The sequence below is a fragment of the Ipomoea triloba genome, chromosome 11 (assembly GCF_003576645.1).
Source record: "Ipomoea triloba cultivar NCNSP0323 chromosome 11, ASM357664v1".
NCBI lineage: Eukaryota > Viridiplantae > Streptophyta > Magnoliopsida > Solanales > Convolvulaceae > Ipomoea > Ipomoea triloba.
The window spans coordinates 23,229,405-23,255,941 of NC_044926.1; the positions used below are offsets into that span (position 1 = coordinate 23,229,405).

General features: G+C 34.0%; 2 protein-coding genes across 3 annotated transcripts; one reads left to right on the top strand and one right to left on the bottom strand.

The window, feature by feature from the left end:
- The first annotated feature begins 15,113 nt into the window (after positions 1–15,113).
- LOC115995761 (30S ribosomal protein S20, chloroplastic) lies at positions 15,114–17,740 on the top strand. 2 transcript variants are annotated; one of them, XM_031234894.1, is made up of 4 exons: positions 15,114–15,347; positions 15,438–15,625; positions 15,708–15,880; positions 17,208–17,740. In XM_031234894.1, exons 2-4 carry the CDS (start codon positions 15,475–15,477, stop codon positions 17,460–17,462), a joined length of 579 nt encoding a protein of 192 aa, XP_031090754.1. In that variant the 5' UTR covers positions 15,114–15,347; positions 15,438–15,474; the 3' UTR covers positions 17,463–17,740. The 2 variants fall into 2 exon arrangements, with proteins under 2 accessions (XP_031090754.1, XP_031090755.1); XM_031234895.1 differs by having other exon boundaries at positions 15,115–15,347; positions 15,711–15,880.
- A 706-nt stretch (positions 17,741–18,446) lies between these two features.
- LOC115997254 (pachytene checkpoint protein 2 homolog) lies at positions 18,447–24,297 on the bottom strand. The gene is made up of 14 exons (XM_031236771.1): positions 24,104–24,297; positions 23,821–23,884; positions 23,414–23,520; positions 23,223–23,290; positions 22,831–22,934; positions 22,655–22,759; positions 21,910–21,999; positions 21,750–21,825; positions 20,260–20,329; positions 20,109–20,179; positions 19,911–20,001; positions 19,209–19,342; positions 18,987–19,115; positions 18,447–18,887 (listed from the first exon to the last, which is right to left on the bottom strand). Exons 1-14 carry the CDS (start codon positions 24,237–24,239, stop codon positions 18,747–18,749), a joined length of 1,386 nt encoding a protein of 461 aa, XP_031092631.1. The 5' UTR covers positions 24,240–24,297; the 3' UTR covers positions 18,447–18,746.
- Between the last annotated feature and the right edge of the window lie 2,240 nt (positions 24,298–26,537).

The window sequence follows — 26,537 nt, forward strand, 5'->3', positions numbered from 1 at the left end:
CCACACCGAAATTAAATATCTCTTCCGAATCATCAGTGACATTAAATATTAGCTTGAGAACTTCAAGATTATTATCAGAATGATTAAAAGCATGCAATAATGCTTCGTAAGATTTTTTTGTTCTCTTTGCCTCTGCAAATAATACAAAACTATAATTCATACACTTAAAACACGTACAACACATATATCAAATTTGCTTTTGATCTTGGCAGTTAAAGTACCGACCTAGCAGTGGGTAACAAGCAGAGAGTATGGTTTTGAATTTGGCAATTAAAGTGGATTCTTCCATTATCTCATTTTTGGACCTGAAAGACAATAATATATGTTGAAACATTAGAAACCCTAATTAATAAAATTAACCTTTTGCATTTATCACACTAAAAAAGTTTATAATCAATGCGTTGGAGAACCGAATCTAACTAGATAGCATCCTGCTATATTGATGAAACGTGACACTAACTGTTATGCAAGTATAAGGAAATAAACAATGGTGGATTCAAAAATCATCTCCAGTGGGAGCGAAAGAATAAAACTAATGATATATTTTGAAAAAAAAATGAAATACTTTGAGGCCGAGCCCTAAATTGTGTTGACTAGGGATGAAAAAAGAAAACCATAGAAAAATTTAAAACAAATTATGAAACATAATTAATAAAATAAAATGATTCAAATGGAAATCACATTATAAATCACCCATCTCACTATTAATATTAAAAAATTTAAAAAAAAAAAGTCATAATATTACAAATAAAGCATCCAATTAGCATTTAAAATACAAATCATATATTTTACCATCAAAGCTAGCACATCATTGTTAAAATATAGGTATATTTAGAACATATAAACGTTTTAACAGCTCTCATTGCCCCCACTATGAATCCTTCTTTAAAAATAAGTTGTCTCTTCGTTACTAACTATAATTTTTTGGCATATACACTAAATATTGTGAGTTGTGCACAATAATCTCTAGAACACGTAGGAAATAAAATAATAGATTTGATATTAAATTATATATATTAAATACTTACTCAACACAAAGAATACGCTGGGTACAAGTAAGAATGCTCCTGGTAATCCAATAAGTCGCCAAAATTACTGGTTGTGGTGGAGAGAATGATAACGGTTGATTAAGCTCGCTCACACACTTAACGAGGTTTATAATGAACTTAACAATAGAATCATCAGATATTTTCTCTGATGACGCAACCGTTAGATTTTGTTTGAAAAGTCTCAACTTGTTTGCTAATTTCTTCCAATGACTGTGTTGAGAAATAGTAATGAAATCTCCACAGATTAAGGAAAAAGCTGCAAGCATCATGACTACCTTGGCTTCCCAAGGGTAAGTCGATAATATGCTTAGTAGACAAATTGTTGCTAAGTGACCATCGGTATCATTATTCAAACTTTTAAATGCTACCTGTAAAAGAAAATGAACATGCATGAAAAGGGGAAAAAAACATTTATATTAACATGTAGTTTCAAATGCTAAAGAATTTGGTTGGAAAAAAAATTGTAATTACATCCAATCAAACAACCTGATATATTGTGTGCAAATTTTTAAAAATTACCTCAAAGGAAAGTTGTTTTATTTGAAATGAGAGTTCCTTTCGAAGCATTGGCATGTCTTTCTCGACTTCTCTAAAATTCTGAATGGGCTTTTCAATTATTAGCATGTCTTGTTCAACTTCTCTAAAAACCTAAAGTAAATTACAGAATATAATCCTCCATTATTAACAAAATGTGACAAAAACATCAAACAAGCTTCACTGTCAACTTGAGCTAATAGAATATTTAACATTATTTAATGTTTTTTTAATAATTTGGGGTATAAAGTAGTAAAATTTAGTCAAAGAATTTAGCACTGAGGAGTGGTGTTATATACATGAGTTAGCATAAAACTACCAAATATAAGTACATTACTGCAAGAAAACAATAAAATACCTAGGATTTTAACCAACGAAATATCTAGCTAACATGCCAAACAAATTTATAAAATGCAAAAATTTAAAAGAAAATTGACAAACCGTGTTAGTGTTGAAAATATTTTCCGCTAAGCTGATAACAAAATCCGCATCTAACTCGATGTTGCCGTTGAGATCATGAGTAGTCATTACTTGTTCTGCAATGACAGCGTCATCAAGGTCCATGTTTGAGAGTGAAATTAATGGCTGAGATAGAGGTATAAGTTGAGTTGTTCCTATAGGCTATAACATGTGTTTCAATACCCTCTTATATAGCTATATGAAATAAGGAATCAAATGGGACAATATAGTACTTATCAAAGTGGTCAATATTTTTATCTTTCATTCCTTGCCTCATGTTATAGTACTTATCAAAGTGGTCAATATTTTTATCTTTCATTCCTTGCCTCATGTTTACTTCAATTAGAAATTTTTAAATTTTCAATTCCTTGCTTCAAGTCTATTTCAATTAATTAGAACTTTTTTTTTCCTATGACACTATATACTGATCTAAAATGTAAATATCATGTTTTGACTCAACAATTTTTCTTTATTGTTTTACTTGCTCCAAATATACTCAAAAGTCAAAACACGTCTACACATATTTAACATAAGTATATGCATTCAATATGAATATGCCAACATCATTGTTAGGATGGGATTTAAACCAGTGACCTTCCGTTTGAATAATAATATTGGCTAGTAAAAACTGTACTGTTAAGTGTGATGGTAAGAAGGTGTAATTTTGGCATAATATAGGGATTGCAATGCAGCTAAAGTGAAGAAATTTAGAATGGATAAAGACATACTTGACTTGTTTTCTGATATTCCTAAAAATAGAGAAATAGAACTAATTGTTTAGCATTTAGAAACTATCAAACTGAGCAAGGAGAAAAAAGAATAAGAGTTGGGAGGGGCATATAAAAGGTGTAGGAGACCAAATGAAAATTTTATCCAAGGTTTGGGTGTCTTGCCGTCTAACACTAACGAATATCTAACCACAAAGACTAATTACTTCATTTCACTCCTAACTCAGGAGTTAAATATGGAAACATCTATAACTTAGAGACTAAATATGTTCCTCAAGCTAAGTATAATTAGAAAATAAAAACTGCATCGACACGGATAGTATTTGAGATAAGAAATTTTAATAATAAATGTTGATGAGAATTTACTTTACTTGTATTAAGAAGTTTCATTTTAAATTCAACCAAGCTTAGCTTCCTCTCCAATGTAGAATTTTTAATTTAAATACTATTGCTTTAGGTGATTATATTTTTCTTATTCCTTGCTACATTCTTGATTGTAGTAATCTGTTTGTTTAATTTGCACTACAAAAAATTGGGTTCGGCATCAATAATTTGAAGATATGTATCTAGCGTACATATCACTAATTGATGCTTAAACTTCTTTACATATATGTTAGGAACTTGGTTAGTTTCGTATAAAAATTTGAGACTAGTCAAACAAGGAAACATTTGATCATAGTCTTTAGCATACAAACACATTATCCTAAAAGTTTCTGAGTTTTTTTACTATGCAACAACCGTAATCAAACCAGAACTTTTAATTTAAAATATAAAAATATGTCAAATTTTTCAAGTTACTATTTTTAAAAATTTTCCAATGAAGTAACTAGAGATTTTTAGTCTGTAGAAATTCTCTAGTAAACTCTGCACTAGCTTAGTCAAGAATCGTATATTGTATATCCGGGAAACTTATGAAAATCCTAATATATATCCATCATCAAACATCTACTCCTTTGTCCTCTTAAATGAAGGCAATAATAGAGTTAAATCTCCGCCATTGATCTAGTTCAGATCAACCGCCCAGAATAGGGATGGAAATTCAACCTGTCTCCGACGGAGAAAACCGGTCCCCACCCCGACGGGCTGATTCGGAGAATTAATTTGGGGAACGGGGGCGGGGATGGGGAGAAATTCCCAATCCCCACCGAGGATGGGGACGGGGAGGTGTTCCCCGACCCCCGATCCCCGTCCCGTCCCCAATTTCTCAAATATTTTTATATTATATATTATATGTTTATATTTTATATATATGTGTGTGTGTGTGTGTGTGTGTGTGTATGTATGTATATATGTATGTATGATGCATCTTTCAAGTTCTGGAAGCCTAGGTGCATGATGTACTGATTGCATCTTTCAAGTTCAACATATATTGTTTGGGTACATTAATATGTTTGGGTACATTAACTGTTAGCATAATGTTTCTTAGATAACTAAGGGTCACTTGTTTGAAGGAGCATTAGAGAATTTGACCATTTGATATAATTACAGTAGTTCTTATATTTGGTGTTTATAATTTATATGTTATCGTTTAATAAGTATTTAAACATTCACAGTCTTGAAACTAATTCTCTTTTATCATATATTATATTAATACTTATTAGAATGGAAGGTGATAATTTTCAGGTAGGCCGTAGTGATTCATTATATTAATGCTTATTAGAATGATTAGAATGAAAGTTGAAAGTCTTGAAACTTTGGATATTTGTAGTAAGAGTTGGATATTGTAATTTTATTAATCTATGTATTTTGAATTTGGACTTTGAAAGTTGAAAGTGTTTCTTTTAGTTTTATTAATCTATAATTTTGGACATTGAAAGGTGAAAGTTGAATATTATTTTCTTTTTTAAATTGACAGCATTCAAAAAAATCTCCACGGGGATTCCCCGTCCCCGAAAGATCCTCACGGGAACGGGGATGGGGAATAATTCCTCATCCCCGCCGGGGAACGGGGCGGGGACGGGGAATGGGGAGACAATTCAATTCGGGGACGGGTACGGGGACCCCATTCCCCAGCCCCATGTGAGAAATGAGAATGAATCTCAGCCCTAGATCAAAAATGTGAATGAATCAGCTACGTATTTGTGTACAAATCCTGTGTTTCATGCCCGAACTAAACATGTAGAAATAGACTACCATTTTGTTCGTGACAAAGTAGCATCGAAGAAACTACAAGTGAGCTAAATTTCTACAAAAGACCAACTAGCAGACATATTCACCAAGCCATTCACCACAACCAAATTCGATCTACCTCTTACCGTTCATAACCTAACTAAGACTAATCCTTGTATTCATATAAATATCTCTCTGATCTTCATGTACTTTGTAAGAGCATCCTTAATAGTGAGGTGCTTTTGTGGGTTTTGAGAAGTTTTTGTAAATGTGATTGGAAAAGAGAAATTGAGAGATGAGAAAATAAAATAAAACAAATTTGATTTTTAAAAAATAAAAATAAAAAAAAAACATATCTGTTAGGCGCGCCTGACGCGCCCGCGCCCGTTAGGCGTTCGCTGTGCACGAAACGTGCACAGCAATTGTCTACTCTATTTAAATTTTTTTCTTGGGACCATAAAAACCCCTTTAATTGCATATGAACCACACCCTTCTCTCTCTTATTTTCTTTATCTTCCATGTGGCAATTCATCTGACATAATCCCCAAAAAAACTTCTAGTAGTGATGCTCTAAATACGATTTATCAATACTAATTGCATATTATGTAAGACTTTTCCCATACATTATATATTATATATTGTGGACCTTAATTATGCAGTGCAAGTGGACTATGCCAATTAAGTAATAGGTTAGATTGGACATCTAGGTTTAGCTCATATTCCACCATTATGCCTATATAAAGCCTGCATTGATGGGATGCAGAGGACATACAATTATATAGCACCTTAAGTTATGGTACTCATACTGCTCAGAAAATACCAGTACACCATCTAACTTCAGTGTGAGACAAAATTGTCGGCAAATGGATTAAGTTGGCAGCAGCCACAATGGTTAGGCAAGTTGCAAAGTTTGATCAAGAATGTTAGGCAAGTCCAAGAGTTAGGCACCTACAAAGTTTGAACAAAAATATTTATTGTTTGGTCCCTACATTTTAGGCTAACTACAAAATGACCCCAATTTCTCAACTATAAATAGGGAGGTCATTTGTCATTCTTGTCATCCCAAATCATTCTATTCTTCCCTCATATACTAGAGATATTAGAGAGTTTGTTGAGTGTATTTCTCCTTCCTAGCAAGAGAGAATTATCATTGTTTTCTCCTTGTTAGTTAGAGAGTGGTTGTAACTCCTATTTTCTCATAATGAAATTCTTCTACCATTGCCCGTGGTTTTTACCCTAATTTGTTTAGGGGTTTTCCACGTAAAATCTGTGCCTCATTTATTTTTCTTTCTCAAATTATTGTTGCAATCTGATCTATCTCACTTCCGCGGGCGCAACAATTGGTATCAGAGCCTTCAGATATATTGTTCAGAATTTGTTTCAAGAACAATATGGCAGCGAAATTTGAGATTGAAAAATTCAATGGGAAAAATTTCTCATTGTGGAAATTGAAGGTGAAGGCTATCCTGAGGAAAGACAACTGTCTAGCAGCTATCAGTAAAAGGCAGTTCACGGTGGCATACACTCCTCAACAAAATGGAGTGGCAGAGCGGATGAACAGAACCTTGCTGGAAAGGATAAGAGCAATGTTGAGGGCTGCGGGCTTAGAAAAATCATTCTGGGCAGAAGCAGTCAATACCGCCTGTTATTTGGTGAATCGAGCTCCATCAACTGCAATCGAGCTGAAGACACCAATGGAGATGTGGACTGGTAAGCCTATTGATTATTCAAACCTCCATATATTTGGAAGCATTGTGTATGTAATGTACAATGCCCAGGAAATTACAAAGTTGGATCCGAAGTCCAGGAAATGTAGATTCTTGGGGTATGCTGATGGAGTAAAGGGGTATCGCTTGTGGGATCCCACTGCCCACAAAGTTGTCATCAGCAGGGATGTTATCTTTGTAGAGGACAGGCTACAAAGAGAAGAAGTTGATGATAGCACGGAAAAAGAAAAGCCAGAAACTACNCACGGAAAAGGAAAAGCCAGAAACTACTCAGATACAGGTAGAGGAGGAATTTGAACAAGATTCTTCTGAAGCAGAACCGGCGCACGAGGAACCAGAACCAGAACGCTATAGAGCTCCAACAACTCGTCAATCAGACCGTGAAAGAAGACGTCCCACTTGGCACTCAGATTATGTTATGGAAGGGAATGTTGCATACTGCCTTCTAACAGAGGATGGTGAGCCATCAACCTTTCAGGAGGCGATTAACAGCTTAGATGTTTCTCAATGGACGGCAGCAATGCAGGAAGAAATAGAAGCTCTCCATAAAAATAATACATGGGAACTTGTGCCACTACCACAAGGAAGGAAGCCAATTGGTAACAAATGGGTCTTCAAAATCAAAAGGAATGGTGACGATCAAGTGGAGCGGTATCGTGCAAGACTGGTGGTGAAGGGATATGCTCAGAAAGAAGGTATTGATTTCAATGAAATATTTTCACCTGTGGTTCGACTAACAACAGTTCGTGTAGTCTTGGCGATGTGTGCTACATTCAACTTACATCTAGAGCAGCTAGATGTGAAAACGGCTTTTCTTCATGGAGATCTTGAAGAAGAGATATATATGCTCCAGCCTGAAGGATTTGAAGACAAAGAGAATCAGAACTTGGTTTGCAGGTTGAACAAATCTCTGTACGGTTTAAAGCAGGCGCCAAGGTGTTGGTATAAGAGATTTGATTCCTTCATCATGTGCCTTGGATACAACAGACTTAATGCAGACCCTTGTGCATATTTCAAGAGGTTTGGAAAAGATAACTTTGTTATATTGCTGTTGTATGTAGATGACATGTTGGTCACAGGCCCCAACAAAGATCACATTGATGAATTGAAAGCACAACTGGCTAGGGAATTCGAAATGAAGGACTTGGGACCAGCAAACAAGATTCTAGGGATGCAAATTCACCGAGACAGAGATAATAGGAAGATTTGGCTTTATCAAAAGAATTATTTAAAGAAAATCTTGTCATGTTTCAGCATGCAAGATTGTAAGCCAATTTCTACCCCTCTTCCTATTAATCTCAAAGTACCCTAAAGTATGAGTCCTAGCAATGAAGAAGGGAGGATGGAGATGTCTCGAGTACCGTATGCATCAGCGGTGGGGAGTCTAATGTTCGCTATGATATGTACAAGACCAGACATTGCGCAAGCAGTGGGAGTAGTTAGTCGGTACATGGCGAATCCAGGCAGAGAGCATTTGAACTGTGTGAAGAGGGTCCTAAGATACATCAAGGGGACCTCAGATGTTGCATTATGTTATGGAGGATCAGACTTTCTTATCAACGGGTATGTGGATTCTGACTATGCAGGGGATTTGGATAAAAGTAAATCTACGACAGGGTATGTGTTCAAAGTTGCTGGTGGAGCTGTAAGCTGGGTTTCAAAACTGCAAGCAGTTGTGGCTACGTCAACAACAGAAGCAGAATATGTAGCAGCTACACAAGCCAATAAAGAAGCAATTTGGTTGAAAATGCTATTGGAGGAGCTCGGGCACAAATAAGAGTTTGTCTCTTTGTTTTGTGACAGTCAGAGTGCCTTGCATCTAGCAAGGAATCCTGCATTTCATTCAAGGACGAAACACATACAAGTGCAGTACCATTTCATCCGAGAGAAGGTGGAAGAAGGGACAGTAGATTTGCAAAAAATCCATACCACGGACAACGTAGCAGATTTCCTAACAAAGGTAATCAATGTTGATAAGTTTACTTGGTGTCGATCTTCCTGTGGCCTGATAGAGACGTAAGCGACATGGAAAGTGCAAGGTAGAAAGAATGGTGTGAAGATATGATTGTTACAATCTAATCTTCAAGTGGGAGATTGTCGGCAAATGGATTAATTTGGCAGCAGCCACAATGGTTAGGCAAGTTGCAAAGTTTGATCAAGAATGTTAGGCAAGTCCAAGAGTTAGGCACCTACAAAGTTTGAACAAAAATATTTATTGTTTGGTCCCTACATTTTAGGCTAACTACAAAATGACCCCAATTTCTCAACTATAAATAGGGAGGTCATTTGTCATTCTTGTCATCCCAAATCATTCTATTCTTCCCTCATATACTAGAGATTTAAAAGAGTTTGTTGAGTGTATTTCTCCTTCCTAGCAAGAGAGAATTATCCTTGTTTTCTCCTTGTTAGTTAGAGAGTGGTTATAACTCCTATTTTCTCATAGTGAAATTCTTCTACCCTTGCCCGTGGTTTTTACCCTAATTTGTTTAGGGGTTTTCCACGTAAAATCTGTGCCTCATTTATTTTTCTTTCTCAAAGTATTGTTGCAATCTGATCTATCCCACTTCCACGGGCGCAACAAAAATGACTAACACTCTGCAGATCTACAATTCGGGAGGCAACACAACAGGACATCAACTATGGCTGGAGATCAACACGATTTATACTTCAGCTACTACGAGGTTAGGTTTCTCGTAGGCTCATTATATATGGTTAGATCATATTTTAAATCTAACATATTATTGTTCTCAAACGCGAAGGGCTTGGTTCCGATGAACGACATAAAGTTAAGTTAATCTTTAAGGTCGAAATCAAATATCGGTAGCTCATGCATACCAAACCAAAGGAACATATATACAAAATATATACAACCATTTCTCACTCGATCTTCTGGCACCTAATTCATCTCATTTACTGCAACTTCGAAGAAACTACAGGCTTGAACAGTTGAAATCAGAAGCAAAATATAATTAATAGCTGAATTTAACTTGTAGCAAAAACAAAGAAAATGAATTAATTAAACTAGACATTCAACATACAAATCTCTTACTACAAAATTTAAAGAAAATTATTAAAGCACCTTCCAAATTAAATATATTCATAACTTGTTAAAACTTTCTTTCAAAAAAACCTTACTTTTCCAAATCCTAAGACCTCATATCAGCATCAATAATAAATTCGGGTACCAACTCAATCACATAGTACTTATTTTATTATTACAATCAAAATCAGAAACACACACTCAATCAAACACTATAGTCTCTTACTGCATAAATAAAAAAATTTATGCAGTAATTTTCTAGTGTTACTACAAAATAACATTGCTAGTATTGCTACAATACAATTTACAAAATCAAATCTAAGAGTTTGACTTATTAAGTACACAAGATATCAAAAGAAATACAAACCCTCATCACCACATGAGCCAAACACTTCATGCCTATATATATAAAACACTAATTAATTATCAAGAAAAAAAGATTAATGATAGTAAGCAGTCGGACCAGGAGCGCTTAATTCCCCTTTGCATGGAAGATTGTTATGATAATCTTAGCTTGGAGAAGGGCTCAAACTTTTCCCGTGACCGGAGCCGGAGAATGGATCAAAGAAGTGAAAACGGAGAGGAGAAACCCTATGCCTGAAAACCCTAATTCTTTTGGCCATGGCCAAAAACAAAAACCCTTTGGAGATTTAAGGTTTTCAAGGGTGGAGGATTGAAGTGAAGACGAAATTAAAGAAGATGAAGGGATGTAAGGCTATATATATGTGTGGCAAAAAGTATTTGTGATTTGTGGGAGCAAGCTGTTTGTTGGTGCTGGCTACCATATGTATAACTAGGGTCCATTTCAAAATTTGTGGAGCACGCATACCTTTTTATCTTTTTTGCCAACAAATTGGCTTAAAGTCAACAAAATAGAAACAAGAAATTATTAACGACAATGATTACTTAGTTTCAAACTTCATTCATAGCTACGTTATTATAGGCAAGACGTTATTATCATCTTTGTTAACTTTTAAGTTTTAAAGATGCAAGTATCAAGCAACTACTATTACATCAAAGGTTATAGCTAATACTGAATGTGCAATTTTATTTAATAATACTAACTTAATAGCCAAGTACCTTGTGGTCTGATGGCATCAGTGTTGTCATCATCCCCAGTGTTGCATAGGCGTTGGCCCGGATGCCTAGGCACGGCCTAGTCGGCCAATTAGTTATTGTTCTTTTTTAAAATGGATTTTTTTTCGAAAACTAAAATAAGTTATTTCACTCAAAACAACATCGTTTTGAGCGAAATAGTCCTAAATTGTTCAAAATCAAGATGTTTTTTAGGTTAATATTTAATATTTTAGTATTAACTATAAAGTATTTAATGGCTTATAATTATTAGTCTTAAAATTTAAAAAAAAAACAAATTTTAAGAAATGTAACATTAAAATAAAATAAAAAAATACATGAGCGCCTAGACGCCAATTAATCGCCGCCTAGGCGCATAATGAGCACCTAGTGATTTTTTCAACCATGCTCATCACAATTAATGATGTTGGCATAATCACTGCTCCAAAAGTTAAATTTCTTTATTGACCAAACCACTCTTTTCAGTACGCCAAAAGTTAAATTTCTTCATTGGTCAAACCAACCGTTTTTTTATTGCTTATTTTCTTTAGTAATGTTTAATTATTTGTAAATTTGATTTTTGTGTTTAATATTACTTTTAATATAATTTATAAGTATATAAATTTTATATACTAATACTAAACTTAATATTATGAAAAATTGAATTAAAAATAACTCCAGTCAAGTCTGGTTAACCGAGCCGACCAGACAAACAAAATAGGACGGATGGAGTATAATATAATTAATAGCAAATATGCAACTATATTTTTTTTATTTGCATAGCAATCAGCGCCATGTTTCAATGGAATGATGTTGTATTTGATCCTTTAAGCTAATACTAACAGTTTCAATGGCAGGATACTTGGCGAGGCCCTCCTTTTGATGCGGGATCTCAATCAGTACCCTCATATATGTAGTTGATTATTTAGTTATGGAGAGGTTAAATTGAGAATAATAGAGACAAAATGCAGCTAATCATACGCATGCAGAGACTTCATTTTCAAGTGCAGTGAGAAGCACTTTAGCATAGGATGGATGTGAAAGGGGAAGAAGGAAAGGAATGGGAATGGGAAGTGGGGGCGTTTGTTAAGGGTGGATTGTTTGGAAAAGGTAAGATGCGCATGGCATTATCTGTGCCCTAAAGTTGGGTCTCTTTACTATTTTAAAGTGTAAGAGTGTGTGACACTCCAAAAAGGTCTTTCTTTTGAGCAGTTTTGAATTTTTGGCTCTTTTTTGCATTTTCTCCGTTTGGGGGTTTGGTTGAAGATGAAAAAGGGGCCTACAAGTTTGTCATATCCATATCATGTTTTGTCCCAAGTCACTAATCAAGATCTCAATGTTTAACAATCTTTGACAATTTATGCTAAGTTGATAAACTTAACCTTAGCTTATTCATTTGGCCGGTGTAATCTAGATTGGTTAATTAATATGTTGTTGTTGCTACTACATTTTTCACTTAGATTAGAGTAACTTTGGAAACACTGAAAATATTTTATTTTAAAAAAAAATATTTTTCCAAAAAATAAAATCATTTTTCGCTTTTTATGTTTGGCTAAAAGATTAAAAAAATGTATTTTTTATTTGGTTCATTTAAAAAAAATTAAACATTATATTAAACTATTTCTTACAAAATATTTAGTATTTTAATGATGATAATAATTAATATTCATATTAAAATAAAACTATGAATTAACATTTATAATAGTTATAAAGTTTATTAATAATTAAAATAAAAATATAAATAAATAATTTTTCACTTATAACTTATTATAATAAAAAAAATACATAAATTGATAAATATAATATTTCCCATGAGTCTCATAAAACCCTTCGTGAATACACACAAATTACTACAGAAGTGCACACAGGGTAGCTTGTGTGCATTCATGCTTGACAAATTACACACAATCTAGTCTATGTGCAATCATGTAGTAGCCTGTGTGCATTTATGAAAGGTCTCATGGAACTCACGGGAAGAGGTGAACTCATATGATTATTACTCTGTGTGTGTGTAAAATTCACATTTTATTAGAATGTGGACCAGACCAGGTTAAGATTTTTATTGTTGGGCATGGACAACCCAATTTAATTAGGTATTGATAAATGTAATTACTTATATTTTTTTTATTTTTTGAGTTGTGGATCGGGACAAGATTTTTATTGTTTGGTTCAGATTAGCCCAATTCGGTGATATTTTTAATAGGTTATTGATAAATGTAAGAAGTTTAAACTAAAGAAATTTTTTTTAAAAAAATATTTTTAAATTTGTTGGGTTATGGACCCGGCAAGCCAACATTTTTATTATTTGGTCCAACCTGACCAGACTCATATTTTAGGCAAATTATACATGTTCATTTTTAGTATATTAAAAAATTCATTTTTAATATACAAAAAATTCATTTTTAGGTAATATACCAAATAATGAACCTTCAATACACAAAAATTGGATCTTCAACAAATGAACATTCAATGTATTAAAATGAATATTCAGTACACTAAAAAAGAATTTTATGTCAACGATTCAACTTACAAGGTGAACCATGGCCCATGATATAACAATTGCATATTTTAACTGAACTAGCCTAGTCCAGTTCAAATAATAACCACACAGTTGGTGAGCCAATTAATCCACCAATTCGACACCATTCAAAGGAGGAGTGGGAGAGACGGGAGACGGAGGGGGAGAGAGAGAGAGAGTTGAGCGTGAGATAAAAATTTTAGAAATGTCTTTTAAGTAAAAATCTCGAAAGATATTTTCTATTGAAATTGATCATTTCTACTTTGACCAAAATAAATATTTTTCGTTAACTTCATTCTCATATGATAGCCACAGACACTGAAAAATGACTTCCGAAAATTATTTTGTAAGTTTCCAAACTAACCTTTAAATTTTACCTTTCACTATTCACCTTCTAATAAACCATAACTCATTTGTTAATTGTTATTTTATACTCTCTATATCACTTTATTTGTCTACTTCCCTCTTTAGCCGTCTCAAAATAATATCCTCTTTTCTAATTTATATATATATCACTAACTTTTTACTTTTCTTAATTTATCCTTTTGACTATTTTTTGTGTGTCTCAATTCACCTCTTTTTAAAAGAGCAATTTGTACATCCCTCTTTATTTGTCAACTTTCCTTCTTAATCATTTTCAAGATAATGTTCTTGTCTAAAAATTTAAAAAAAAAATTTAAAAATTGGGATGCTGGGGAGGGCCAATTGAAAAACCAACATGAAACACATCAATGGAAAGCTGTAGAAAATTTTGGGCCTTTTTGTTTTAGGCCAACTAATAAAGCACTTATGGCCCAGTGAGAGCTGAAGCCCATTGTTGCGGATCACAATGGATAGCAATGGGGCAAATTATCGGCCCATTATGCTATGGACTCGGGTCAACTTGGCAAGGTAGACCTAAGTTCATGTTCATAATTTTAAAATTCTACGTTTATAATTTTAAAACTTTTTTTTATGTTCATAATTTTAAATCTTAATATACAAAATTACATTATTAAATATTTACAATTTTTAAATTCTATATTCACAATTTTCTTATATAGATTCAAAAATGGTGTTATATTATTGAATATAGAGTACTGAAATTGTGAACATACAGTTTTATAATTGTGAATAAAGAGTTCAAAAAATATGAATATAGAGTTCAAAATTTGTGGTTCACACAGCTATATGGATCATAGTCCACACAACTATTTGTTATACAAAACATAAAACACAAAGAGTTTTATTGCATGGACTCTCAAATCTTACTCTTTAAATTTTAATTTTTGATGCAGTGAGCACTCATAAGAGCAACTACATCAACAAATATTGTGAGGTTCATGTCAGGCTATGATCTTGAAGAAGCAAAGCAATCTTAAACGAAGCAAAGCAATCTTAAACTGGTGTGAAGGATAATATTTGAAGAAATAATTCTTCTGCAAATGTAGAGTTAATGTCAGGAATGGCAGAAAAAAATAAATAAAAAATAAATAAACAACAGTCGCGAAGTGCGCGGTTGGGCGCACTTCGTGCTCATGCAGACGCGTGTGGAACACGCGCCCGCATGGGCGAGTCAGAGTGGCCGCCAGCTGGCGGCCACTCTGACTTTATACCACCTTTTCGTTTTTTTTTTTTTTTTTAAATTGTCAGAATTTGTTTTTCTTTTCTATTTTCTTTTTCTCTGTTTTTCTTTTCTCCCATATTCTCTTTCCTAATCATACTTACAAAAACTCCTCAATTACCGCGAAATAACTCAACTGATAAGGATGCTCTAAGCTACTTTTTTTCATGTGGATATTAATACAAATATCTAGTTAAGATTTGATGTGTGAATTAAATAGAGAGTAAAAAATAAAATATATTTTCCAAACACAAAATAGGATAGACCAAATCCCTTGACCCTTATCCCTTATTCTGTTCTCGGGGCTCGGGCTCTCGGCTTCTTCTTCTCCACTCCACAGCTCACCACTTCTCCCTCGTCTCGGCGACACTCCGGTCAGGCGGCCCTCGCTCCTCACACCTCACTTCATCGACTCACCGGCGACTCTACGTACGCAACTCAGGCACTCAGAGGCGACCGTCAGCGCCGGCTCTGCTTCACCGAGTCACTGAAATCCAAGGCTCAAGGTAAATTTTTATTGTTTGCATTTTAAAATTGGAAGGGATTTCATACGTTATATGCTGCCATTGCTCTCCCTTACTTCCATTTTTGTATAGACAGAAAAGGCTACACTAAACACACAACTGATTAGCAATGGCCGCAGCTTGTATGCCTTCATCTTCTTGTTGGAATCTCACAGCCAAATTCCAGAGTCTCTCACTCAACACCGCCCACCACAGGACCACTGCTTTCTTCAGACCTCTCAGTTTCTCGGCCAACGTTTCGCTCAATCTCTTCTCCCACGGTAAACATTCGTTACTCGCTCAAATTTTCCACTCAATCTCTTCAGTTTCTTCGTGTTTTCTTATTTTTGGATAAAATTGAAGCAGGGACTGTCTCGCTGAGCCCTATGCAGAAGAGGCCGCTTCGTCGGTCTATCGTGTGCGAAGCTGCCCCGCCGAAGAAGGCGGATTCAGCTGCGAAAAGAGCACGACAAGCTGAGAAGAGGCGTATTTTCAATAAGGCTAAGAAATCTGAGGTCAGAACTCGTATGAGGAAGGTGGGATACTCAATTCCTAAACTCTTACATTTCTTTCAAATACTCCAAATACTAATTTACATTATTGAATGTGATTGCGGTTAATAGTCATAATATATTTATGAAAAGGGATTGATTAGGTGTTGGGGTGTTTGGTAAATAGTTGTTAGCTAATTGTGTTAATGTGTTTGACTAATTCATAGCAATAGCTGATTGTTGTTTTGTAAATTAGCTCTTAGCTGATAGTTAATGACATGCAAAATAACTTTCTCAAAAAGTTTATTGAAAAAGTTGCTTTGAGCAGCTTTTTGAATTATAGTGTTTTGGAACAATTACAAAAAGCTAATTAATCAAACACTTATATTAGTTGTTTAACCAAGTCAAACAGCTAATAGTGGTCAAATAAGTCAAAAGTGACTGATAAGCTAACTATGTTACCAAACAGGGCCATTGTGTTTTCGAAATTCAATCAGTCCAATTGCATATGGTTCATTTTTAATATACTGAATGATCATTTTCAATACATTGAATGTTCATTTTTTAAGGTTTATTTTGATTGTAACTTTATTTTTAGTATACTGAAGGCTCATTATTTGGTTTATTATCTAAAAATGGTCATTCATACATTAATAATAATGAACCTTCCGTATCGTTCATACATAGTCCGTGGTATAATTTGCCGTCGAAATTTCATTTGGTTATTGCAACCGCAGTTGAAGGTAAAATGTTCTTCCAAAGCAGGTTGATTTTGCTACTGGGGAATAAGTTTTGTATGGTATTGTAAGCCAGGAATAACAAATGTGTATATCATCATTATGCGAGAATATTATGGGAAAAACTAAAAACTTCATCTATTTGTTGTGTCCCCCTTAAAAGTCAAGGGCTTCGAACAAATTGGGATGATCTACTATTTTAGGTAGAAGTTAAGTGGATTTGAAGGATATTAGTATGCAAGAAAGAAGAGCAGTTCTAAATGCTCTTTACCCAGCACTATGAGAAGATATTTCTTTTAAAAGTTGCAATATAAAAATTTGTACTTGTTTTTATCCCATCATTTTGTTTTGTGCTTAGAAGTCAAAGACAATGAGTGATAAGAGTCGTGGACTTGAACTTGAATACGGGTATTGTATTTTGAATTGAGCAGTTTTTTATTTATCTTTAAATTAGTGTTGATTCTTCTTGGATGGTTATTTAAAAGCTTTATGAAAGAATAGATTGGTTCGGCTCTTATGCTTTCCAGTTTCCACTTGTGACTGCATGAAATTAATAATTCTGAGAATAATTGAAAACTAATAGAAAAAAGATATTGATTTTGTTGCAAACTCAATTTATGTTTGGTGTTTTCCAGGTTTTGGAAGCATTAGATGGACTGAGGAAGAAACGTGATGCACAGCAAGACGAAGTTCTTGAAGTTGAGAAACTAATTGCAGAAGCGTATTCAGCCATTGACAAAGCAGTGAAGGCAGGGACAGTTCACAGGAACACAGGAGCACGGAGGAAATCTCGCCTCGCAAGGAGAAAGAAAGCAGTCGAGATTCACCACGGTTGGTATGTTCCTGCCCCTGCTCCCGATGCCACACCTATCCCCCTGGTTACCGTCTAGTCTAGTGTAGATTATTTCGTGCGGGTGTGTATAGCAGTGGCATTGTGGGAGGGGAGAAACCTGAGTGAGTTCCTTCCCCTTTAACCATGTGAGAATGACACACTATTCTTGTTTGTGATTATTTTGTCCCTCCTATTTACAAGCTTCTCCTTCCCCAAAACTTTCATCAGTATGACATACATTTCTTGTATTTGTTAAGTAAATGGTTGTGTTAGAAAGATCCTTTCTTGTTTTTTTAAGTATTATTGACTCTATTACAAGGTAGTATATGTTCTATATTTTCTCTATTTGTTGCAGCTCAAAAAGTCAATACCAAGTAGTATTTGTTCTATACTTATATCTGCTGCAATTTAAAGAGTCAATAATCCACCATCGGGGATCGTGTTTGGCAAAGAAAGTGAGTTATTTGCACTCATCTTTCTGATGCTTCCTATAAAAGTTCAACATGTTTGCAAGTTTAGAACATGAAAGGCAATAAAGAGTAAATACTATTAACACTGTTCCCTTATAACCGCCTACAACTACTCTCTAAGTCACTCTACTTGACTGGTTGGGTTATAGGGGCTATAACCCTATCAAATGGTGTCCCAAACATTCCTATTTATTGACTATCTCAAATTAGCCAATTCCATTACAAATTAATTGAACAAAACCATCTCAAATATTCAAATGATATAAAATTTACTTCAATATAACATTTTACTTTAACACACGTCATATTTGGTAACAACTTTTGAAAGAAAAGTGTTAATTGTATTTTTTTAAAATGTTACTTCCCTCATCAATGACCTATAGTGATTGACAAAAAGAATAATTATAAAAAATAAAAAAAATAAAAAAAGAGTTAAATCCAAACCCTCTTGGTTTAAGCTAACCAACTATAAACAACCTAAGCTAGTCCTTTACTGATGGTCACAAGCAAGATTTACTCTCGTTAGGCTTCAAGTTTACTTAATCACCCAAAGAAAAAAAAAAAAAAACAGGTTAAAGTTCCATTGTAACTACACTATATATGAGTGTACCTACCTAATTCACATCTGTGCATCTATTATTACAATAGTCTATCTGCTACAATCCTAAGAAACAGAGAATTTGAAGTTTATAGCTACAAATTCACAGAATAGAGTTGTTCCTCGCTCAGATGCAGATCATGCAGCACAATATCATTTCATTTCTCACCAAGGAATTTGCTAGTGTGTGCCGATGAGAACCATGCACCTCAAACCTTAATCAATAGTTTTGCATCAAAACTACGATGGGATCGTTTAACGCAGACATGCACACTCAATCAGATGCCTCTGCGCGCTGGCGTTTAGCTGTTTCTATCAGTGCATGCAGAAATTTGTCGGGTTCACAGCTGTGAGGGTTCGCAAGTGCTGCATGTGCCAAGAATGGGAGCTTTCTGAGTGATCTTCCACTCAACCCCTGCAGAAGTTAGTTAGTGACCATGTGTTTGTCCTCATTTCATGGTAGTCAATGTTATAAGACTTATCAAGCTAAGCCTGAAATTCATATTTCATATACCTCACATGATTCTGCAGCTTCAAGCAATAGTTTACACAGCTGAAACTGTGGTTGAGATCCTGGTGTCACAGCTTTGCCGATGTGGTCTCTCAAGCTAGAAAAAACTGGAAATATTAGCTGCTCAGCACCCTACACGGAAATTGCGGATTGATTTAGTCAGTAAATCAGTAGTACATTACCCTTAGAGGTAGCATTGAATTGACAATTCATTAGAAAAATTACCAGTGTATGTGAATTTGACAGTATTCCAGCCCTTAGGAGTTCTTGCAAGCAAGACCTTAGTATTTCATAGCGTGCTTGAAGAGTTGGAGGCCCCACATATGCTTTAATATCAGCTCGATCCACAAAAGCTATATCTGGAAAAAAAAAAAAGGGCATTTGAACTTGAGTTTAGGAACCCTCACCTCCTTAATCAACTATACAAAGGGTCGTCCGCAAGGACAGCCCAGGTGGTAAGAGTGATCCACCTACAGCCGAGAGGTCGTAGGTTCGAACCTCAAACTCCTAGGTTTGAGCCGGTCAGCTATGGATAACCTAGGCTGGTTTACCTCCTTGTGGCCGGGCGAGGAAAACAACCCCGTTAAAACAACTATACATTTTGATTTCCTGATTACACTGTACTGCTCAGCCTGCTCTACTTACTAGAGACATAAATGTTCTTACCCTTTTTTACCACAGATTTCTACTTTAATTACCAAATACTGGGAAATATACCCAAAAGATCCAATTATTGGAGAAATTACTAGATATCCATTTAGTAAACTAAACTGATGGGTATAGCATTGTTCCTTTGAAGAAAATGAGAAACCCAAAAACCATGGAAATCATTCAATGGCCATAGAAGACTTTATGACAAATAATTTTCAGGGATAGAGAAAGTAATGAGATTCCCAAATTAGTGTCAGAGTTTAATTAGAGGCCTACCAATAGCTGCAGTGATATTGGATGTTGTCAGAATTATGACATTTGGTGCTGATTTCAACTTGTCAAGCTGGGTCAACAATGCATTCACCACCTGTAAATTTAGTTATGATCCAATGAATAAATTCTTGCAACATGATAGAAACACACTTAACTTTTTTTTAGAATTTAGTTCCTGATAGAAATACAAGATAATTATACCCGTATAGAATCCGAAGGTTCTGACCCAGACAAAGCAGCTTTTCTAGCAGCAGCAAGACTTTCAACTTCATCTAAAAGAGGAGTTATCGTAATTATGTATGCTAAGGGAAACGTATAATAAGCATCGAAATAACAATTACAGTTTCCTCACCAATCAATACAAATACCAAATTGCTTTCTTCCTCTACCATTTCTTGAATTTTTGAAAATAGTTTAGCAACCTACAATAAAAATTACACTGTATACAAATCTTGAAAAGAACAAAATTTTGCAGAACATAAATGTCATGAAGAATACTATTAGTAAAATAAGCTGGAGGCTCACACAAATGAACTTTAAATGCTTGGTGTTGGCTGCATATTGGCTATGCAAATTCCAAATGAAATATATGGGATAACTGGAAATTGTGCCAAATATGATTGAAACATGGCCTTCTTCTTCAAAGCTTTGCTTTTTTATAAGATATTTATTTAGTTCTTTAGCTTGGGGGTGGGGGTGGGGGTTGTCAACTGAAATGCTGAGCTCAACTACTCCACTATAGTTGGAATCTTGAAAAGAACAAAATTAGTAAAATAACTTAAAGAGAAGATGATTTATTACCACTGTGTTACAAAGTATCCATCTTTGAGTTCATGAATATGAAACAAGATTATGGTTTACATTTATGGATTGTGAAGAATTTATAATCTGCTCCTATTTACTTATAGCTTATTAGACTAAATAAGCTAAAAGGTGCTGCACAACTCATAATCCATAATTTTACTCCTTTGAAAGTTGACTATTTAATCCACAATACAAGAAATCAGATTAAATAAGTTTTACCATACATGCACAATGAACCTTTGAGATTTTAAGAAAATTTGACTTTGCAGTCAAGAATTATGCACCATCCATGAATGCAAATTCACAAAGGCAATAGATTCATTTACCAATACTGTGCCGCATGACACACAACATAAATTTATATATGCATGTGAATGTGTGTATATTATAGTATAGTCTGTAGTAAGGATTTTAAAAAAAAAACTGGTTAGAGTTAATAGAATTTTAACTGCCATTGATAAAAAGAACAACATCCCTCACATGTTTATTTAATGATAAAAATAATGCTACCCAGTATTCTTTCAGATCACATGACTAAATAAGCTAGAAGAGGTGCCAATGAAGACTACCAAGTAGGTCAATCCCTGACCTAAAGAGAGGGAGGTCAATCCCCAAGAGGAGTAATTCTGGTTGGGGTATCTTTGTCCCTCCAGATAGAGTGCACTCATCCCCTTCTGTTTAGGTATATTGTTCATGCTTATTGCTGTTGCAATTGGGCCTTTAGTCATTGTTTTATTTTGTACTGATTAGCTAAAATAATTATAATTGAGTTCTATTCCTCATTTCCTCATTGTCTCAATTTTAATAAAAACACAAAAATTAAAAAAAAAATTAAATTAAAAATGAAGCTAGAATAGGTACTGCCTACAAAGTTATTTGCTGGCAAGTTAACATAAAATATTAAAATTCAAGCATGAAGTCCTTCAAGTGTTTCAAGTGTTATTAGTTCAAGCTTAAGTCAGAAATCTGAGTTGATATACGTAACAGTAAAAAGGTATAAAAGTTGATGCAAAGTTCAAACTGCTCTGTGATACTTACCAACTTGCCGCTTTCAGAAAACCATTTACTAAACAAGGAGTGTGCATTAACTTCTATCAATTGGCATTGCGGATATCTGAGCTTGTGGCATAGCAAGAAGTCATTTAAATGAAATAGTAAATAAAAAGGAATTACCAAAAATCAAGAGCAATGCACAAACCTAGAGTTAAATTGAATTGAAAGTTTGTGTGCCAGTGCTTTACACAAAGATGTCTTGCCTGTTCCTGGAGGCCCATGAAGAAGAACAATTCTGCATAAAATTTCAAATGAGATTAGTAAAACACTAAAGTGAATTTGCAATATTGAGGACTGAACAACAGGTTGTAAATTTATTACTGCCTAAAATGTATATGCACTTAAAAGTGAAGAATTGTTAACACTAGTTAATAAAAATTTCAGCACACAAGGCCTCCATGCACTAGAAACATAATTAGTTATGTTTGAAAATTGCTTTTACATGATTAAGAAAAGCAATGTAGCAAAGGATCCTTAGAAATTAAAGGCATGGAAAAAAATACTTTGAACCAACTATAGACAGGATGCTTCTACTTAGAACTTTTATTCAACACCATGAGAAGCTAGAGATAATCCTACGAAGAGCTTGGAAGCATGAAGCATTGGTAGTGCAAGATATTTTATATTTAGTACACTTAAATTTTGCAAGTCTAATAATAACCAATTGGAGCATCAAAGCAGAGCCATCTGTATGCGAATCACTTAGTCAGTTAAACCTTTGGAACAAATAAAACCTAAAAATTAGAAACTAAACAAAATGTAACTTTTCCATGGAGAAGAAACCAAAGAAAAAGAAATTTTAGATAGAAGACACTAAAATCACTGACTAGTAAATAAAAATAAGAGCATCGTATCAACAAGTCTAAAAAATAAGAAAACAAAAATATTACCTGTTCCAAGATACAAGGAAAGGATCAACACCCTTCTCAGTGAAAAGCAAAGCGCTTGCTGCGTATCGCAACAACCTCTGCTTGAGACCAGATTCGTAAATTAAGCTGTAGATACAAAATGATCATGTATGCTTCCCCATTTGTTTATCTTTGGAGCGTTCAAAGAAGAAGCATACCTTTCCCACATTCCATCAAATTCTTTAGCAGGAAGAATCCATTCATTAAATGTAGAAAGCTGGCCATCCCCACTCATTTCTTCACATGGTCCTTCCTCACTAAGCTGAGGAATCAAAACAGATCACTTAAATATGTAAAAAGTGAAGTTTCAATCATGAAAAACATAATCTGTGCAAATGGGATATTATCCTTTTTTACTATGTTAATCTGGGATGGTATCATTCTTACTATGTTGCTCTTTTATCTTTCACAATTTTACCAAAGATCACAATTCACAATGAATCTTGTGTGCAATATGCAATAACGTACAGTAGATAGCAGGGTTAAATCAACAAATTGCTTTAACTGTTTGATGCACTTATTGAAACATTGAGATTGTAAGGGAACACACCTGAAATACATGCACAACAGGTTTAACTTGCCAGAACAAAAGAATATGACCATTCTCCAACCACATATCTACAAAACCAGCAATTAGGTGCAAATGAAACTCAAAATAAGTTGGCATACATTGTCTTCTTTCAATTCCAGAAGTCTTCCTGAAAATAATAGAGCTTCAAGTCTGCATCCCAACTTAAATACCTGTGTCACACACACATATCCGCTGCACATTTTCCGCAAGGAGGGGATCATCAAGTGGAACTGGAATCGGACCATCAACATAGCTCATACTCCTCTTTTCCAGCATTCTGTACACAAAAATAGGCGTGCAGTGAGGCAAATAAAAGCTGATGTACAAGCAGTCAAAAGCACCTAGAAATCAATTTAACCACAAAATTCATCAAATGCAAATGGTGCAAACGATCCAATAAAATATATAACGAAGGGCCATAAATTATTAACAATACAGAACCAAGCAGAACTTAAGTAATGACGAATACGCCAAGCTAAGCCTTTCTTAATTAATAAATTAGTAAACTCTAGTGAACGTCCTTCCAAGCAGGCAACATAAATTAGCTCTTAGTACACAATACAGAACCTGAAAATACCTTTCAACCGCTAAACGGATATCATCTAGGCGAGCTGTACTAGAGGGCTTCAAGCAAACCTCAACTGCAAAAACAAGTTGTGAACTTTCAAACCTTGAAACTCATTTCCTTTTGGGGAAAAAACAGATATACAAAGCTCAAAACTTTCTGCGATACAAAATTGGAAACTCCGCAAAATAGTTCATTTGGAAACATAAAAGCTTTGTATGCAATCAGTTTAGCTAAAGTAAACGGACCAAAGAGGCGTACAGATAAACCAACGACATATGGAACAGTGGCAAACCTGATACAAGGATCTTTTCTTCCTGGACCCTGGGAGGCGATTTTGGCAGTGGAGGCGGCTCCTCAAGTACTCCATTGTGGTCGGAGACGCCGCCATCAGGGGCATTCTCCATGGAAACTTCCATAGGAGCACTCATTTCGGAGACTTGATCAACTCGGAATCGCAGTGCAAATGCGCAATCAGAAAGTTGTGAAGAACCGCCAAAACCCTAGAAATGGGAGCAAAGCAATTGTTCTTTTGAAAAACTGAGCGCGGGAAAATTATTTGGTACTCCGTACTTGGTTTATGTACAAAACTAGTATGCTACCGTGCGATGCACGGACTAAAGATTTGAAATATTAAAATTATGCTATATTATTAAAAATTATAATTGCTAATCTGTATTAAATTTCATATATAAAAAGAAATATGAGTATCATTCATTTATAAGATTTTGTTATTTAACAAATATATGTTGATTTGTTATCATAAAATAATGACCATATATATGATATTTACGGGGCGTCTGATTGGAGGAAATTAAAATTCCATTCTCACTTAATTCTAAAGGCAACTAAATTCCTTTGTTTGGTTGGAGAGAATTGCAATTCTACGGAATTAGAATTCTCTCATTTTCATATAATTAGAATCCCATGGTCCTCCTACGATTTTAATTCCGTGGATTTTATGAAGAAAAAAATATAATCCTGAAACAAAATTACCTCTTCATTTTTTAATCTAAAATTGATGTTTGACCTTCCCTTATAGATTATAGCGTGTATTATTTTCTTCGATTATTGTCAACAGAGAACGTTGTACCTGAGCAATAATCATTCCAGATCAACCTTAATTAAGTATGTTTTCTCAAAACTCTAAAGTATTTAAATTTGATATGTGTATATAATGTATTTGCCTAAATTTTGGAGATCAAAATTTTCATTTTGTGCGCCGATCTATGCAACAGTGAATGGCTTGAGTTGTGTGTTTGTTAACTTTGTTTATAATAGCGAATGAATTCTTTATTTTTATGCAATAGTGATTGAAAATTAGAATTGTTTCTGAGATTAATAATAATAATAATAATAATAATGAAATTTTTGAACTTTATACTACTTGATCTCTTTCAATTTCAATGTATACCAAACATTGGAATTGAAATCCCCAGTAATTTTATTCTTGCAAACCAAAACACTAAAATTTTAACTCTCACTTTATTCCTACATTTTTTTCCCCATGGATTTGCAATTCCTTTCCCACATAATTCCTTCCTTCCAACCAAACGCCCCGTAAATGTAAATAATTACTAAAAGTAATAAATTATATTAAAAGTGTAATACAAAGTATTTAAAATTACAAATTTTTAAGAACTTGACAAACTACATTAGTAGTTGAATTACAATTTAATCTTTAGAGTAACTACAAATCAAAATGTTGATACCATTGGGATCTCTAACTCTATATGCAACAACATACAATTGACCCTATAATTTAATTTTCAAAGTCACCACAAATCAAAATTTTGAAACCATTGGGATCTCTAACTCTATATGCAACAACATACAATTGGCCATGGACAAAATTAGTTTATTCAATAACAATCCAACATGAGATAGTTTTAGCCCTGACTTTTATTGATAATCATTGCATATGAAAAGCGTTACCGAAATTGTCTTCTTTGAAATTTGAATGACAATCTCGGATCTAGCATGGTCATAGACATTTGAGGAACCAACACCCAAGTTTATGCTTTGTTACTGGACATTATTTTGGCCTCTAAACCATGTTCTAACAATTTGGTAATTACTAATTAATCTAGCCTCATTGCATAAACGAAGTGAGTAATCTATATTTCTTAACAACATTATATTTGAACCAACCTTTAATGTTGATGAATGATTACGAACACCTGAGACTCACAATCCATTTAGAAAGGAGTGTGCACATTTGCACGGATATTATTATTCGAATCATATTTATAGACACTGTCAAAGTTAAAATATGTCATACCTTCAGCTATAATCAAGTCAATAATGTATTCGTTTATGGAAATGACTACAATAAGTGTTTGTGCTATAATAACCGGACTTTCAAGAAAACTATGATCATATTTACCAATTATAAACACAGAAAAATGCACTTTCTACAATTGTAACAGTATACTCGCTCAATGCACGCTATAATATTTAAATAAATTTATTGTTGATAGAATTTTAAAAATAAATTAAAATAATATAATCAAGCAAAAGTAAATGCACAATAAAATTGCATGTATTGTTTTTAACTATAATATATTAACACGCAATAAGAATTATATATTTTTAAATAATCATATTCTTCGTATTATTTAATTAATTTTAAAACATAAATTCTATATTATATATTACAAACATAAAACTAAAAAATTTTAAAAGTATAAATATGTGTTAGGATTTATATATTTTTTGAAAATGAAATA